This window comes from Penaeus monodon, chromosome 24 (assembly GCF_015228065.2).
Source record: "Penaeus monodon isolate SGIC_2016 chromosome 24, NSTDA_Pmon_1, whole genome shotgun sequence".
Lineage (NCBI taxonomy): Eukaryota > Metazoa > Arthropoda > Malacostraca > Decapoda > Penaeidae > Penaeus > Penaeus monodon.
The window spans coordinates 7,156,719-7,157,327 of NC_051409.1; the positions used below are offsets into that span (position 1 = coordinate 7,156,719).

At 60.1% G+C, this 609-nt stretch overlaps 1 protein-coding gene across 1 annotated transcript in view; it reads right to left on the minus strand.

The window, feature by feature from the left end:
* The window catches only part of LOC119588988, a 14,368-nt gene that overhangs the window by 1,365 nt on the left and 12,394 nt on the right, over window positions 1-609 (minus strand). The window contains exon 8 of the mRNA XM_037937591.1: window positions 3-192. Coding sequence (XP_037793519.1) covers window positions 3-192 — 190 coding nt within the window. The remainder of the gene's footprint in view (window positions 1-2; window positions 193-609) is intronic.

Consider the following 609-nt stretch of genomic DNA (forward strand, 5'->3'; position numbering starts at 1 on the left):
ACCTGGCCAGTCCCGAGACAATCATCTGCGTGGCCCCGGCGTCTCCCTCGCTCACGCTGGCGTCGGAGGAGGCCACGTAGGAGCAGACGGCGCGCTGGAGGCAGGAGGTGGAGTCGAGGTCGTACTGCGCGAGGGCGTCGTCCAGCTGGTTCAGGATGGAGGTGAAGGGCGCCACGGGGAGCAGGCCTTCTCCTGAGGGAGGCGAAGAGGGAGGGTGAGAATGGGGATTAGGCAGGAGGGAGGGTGAGAATGGGGAATAGGAGGAGGGAGGGTGAGAATGGGGAATAGGAGGAGGGAGGGTGAGAATGGGGAATAGGAGGAGGAGGGTGAGAATGGGGAATAGGAGGAGGGAGGGTGAGAATGGGGAATAGGAGGAGGGAGGGTGAGAATGGGGAATAGGAGGAGGGAGGGTGAGAATGGGGAATAGGAGGAGGGAGGGTGAGATGGGAAAGGAGGAGGAGGGTGAGAATGGGGAATAGGAGAGGGAGGGGAGAATGGGAATAGGAGAGGAGGTGAGAATGGGGAATAGGAGGAGGGAGGGTGAGAATGGGGAATAGGAGGAGGGAGGGTAAGAAGGAGGATTGGGATAGATCTCCTGTTATTCTGGTG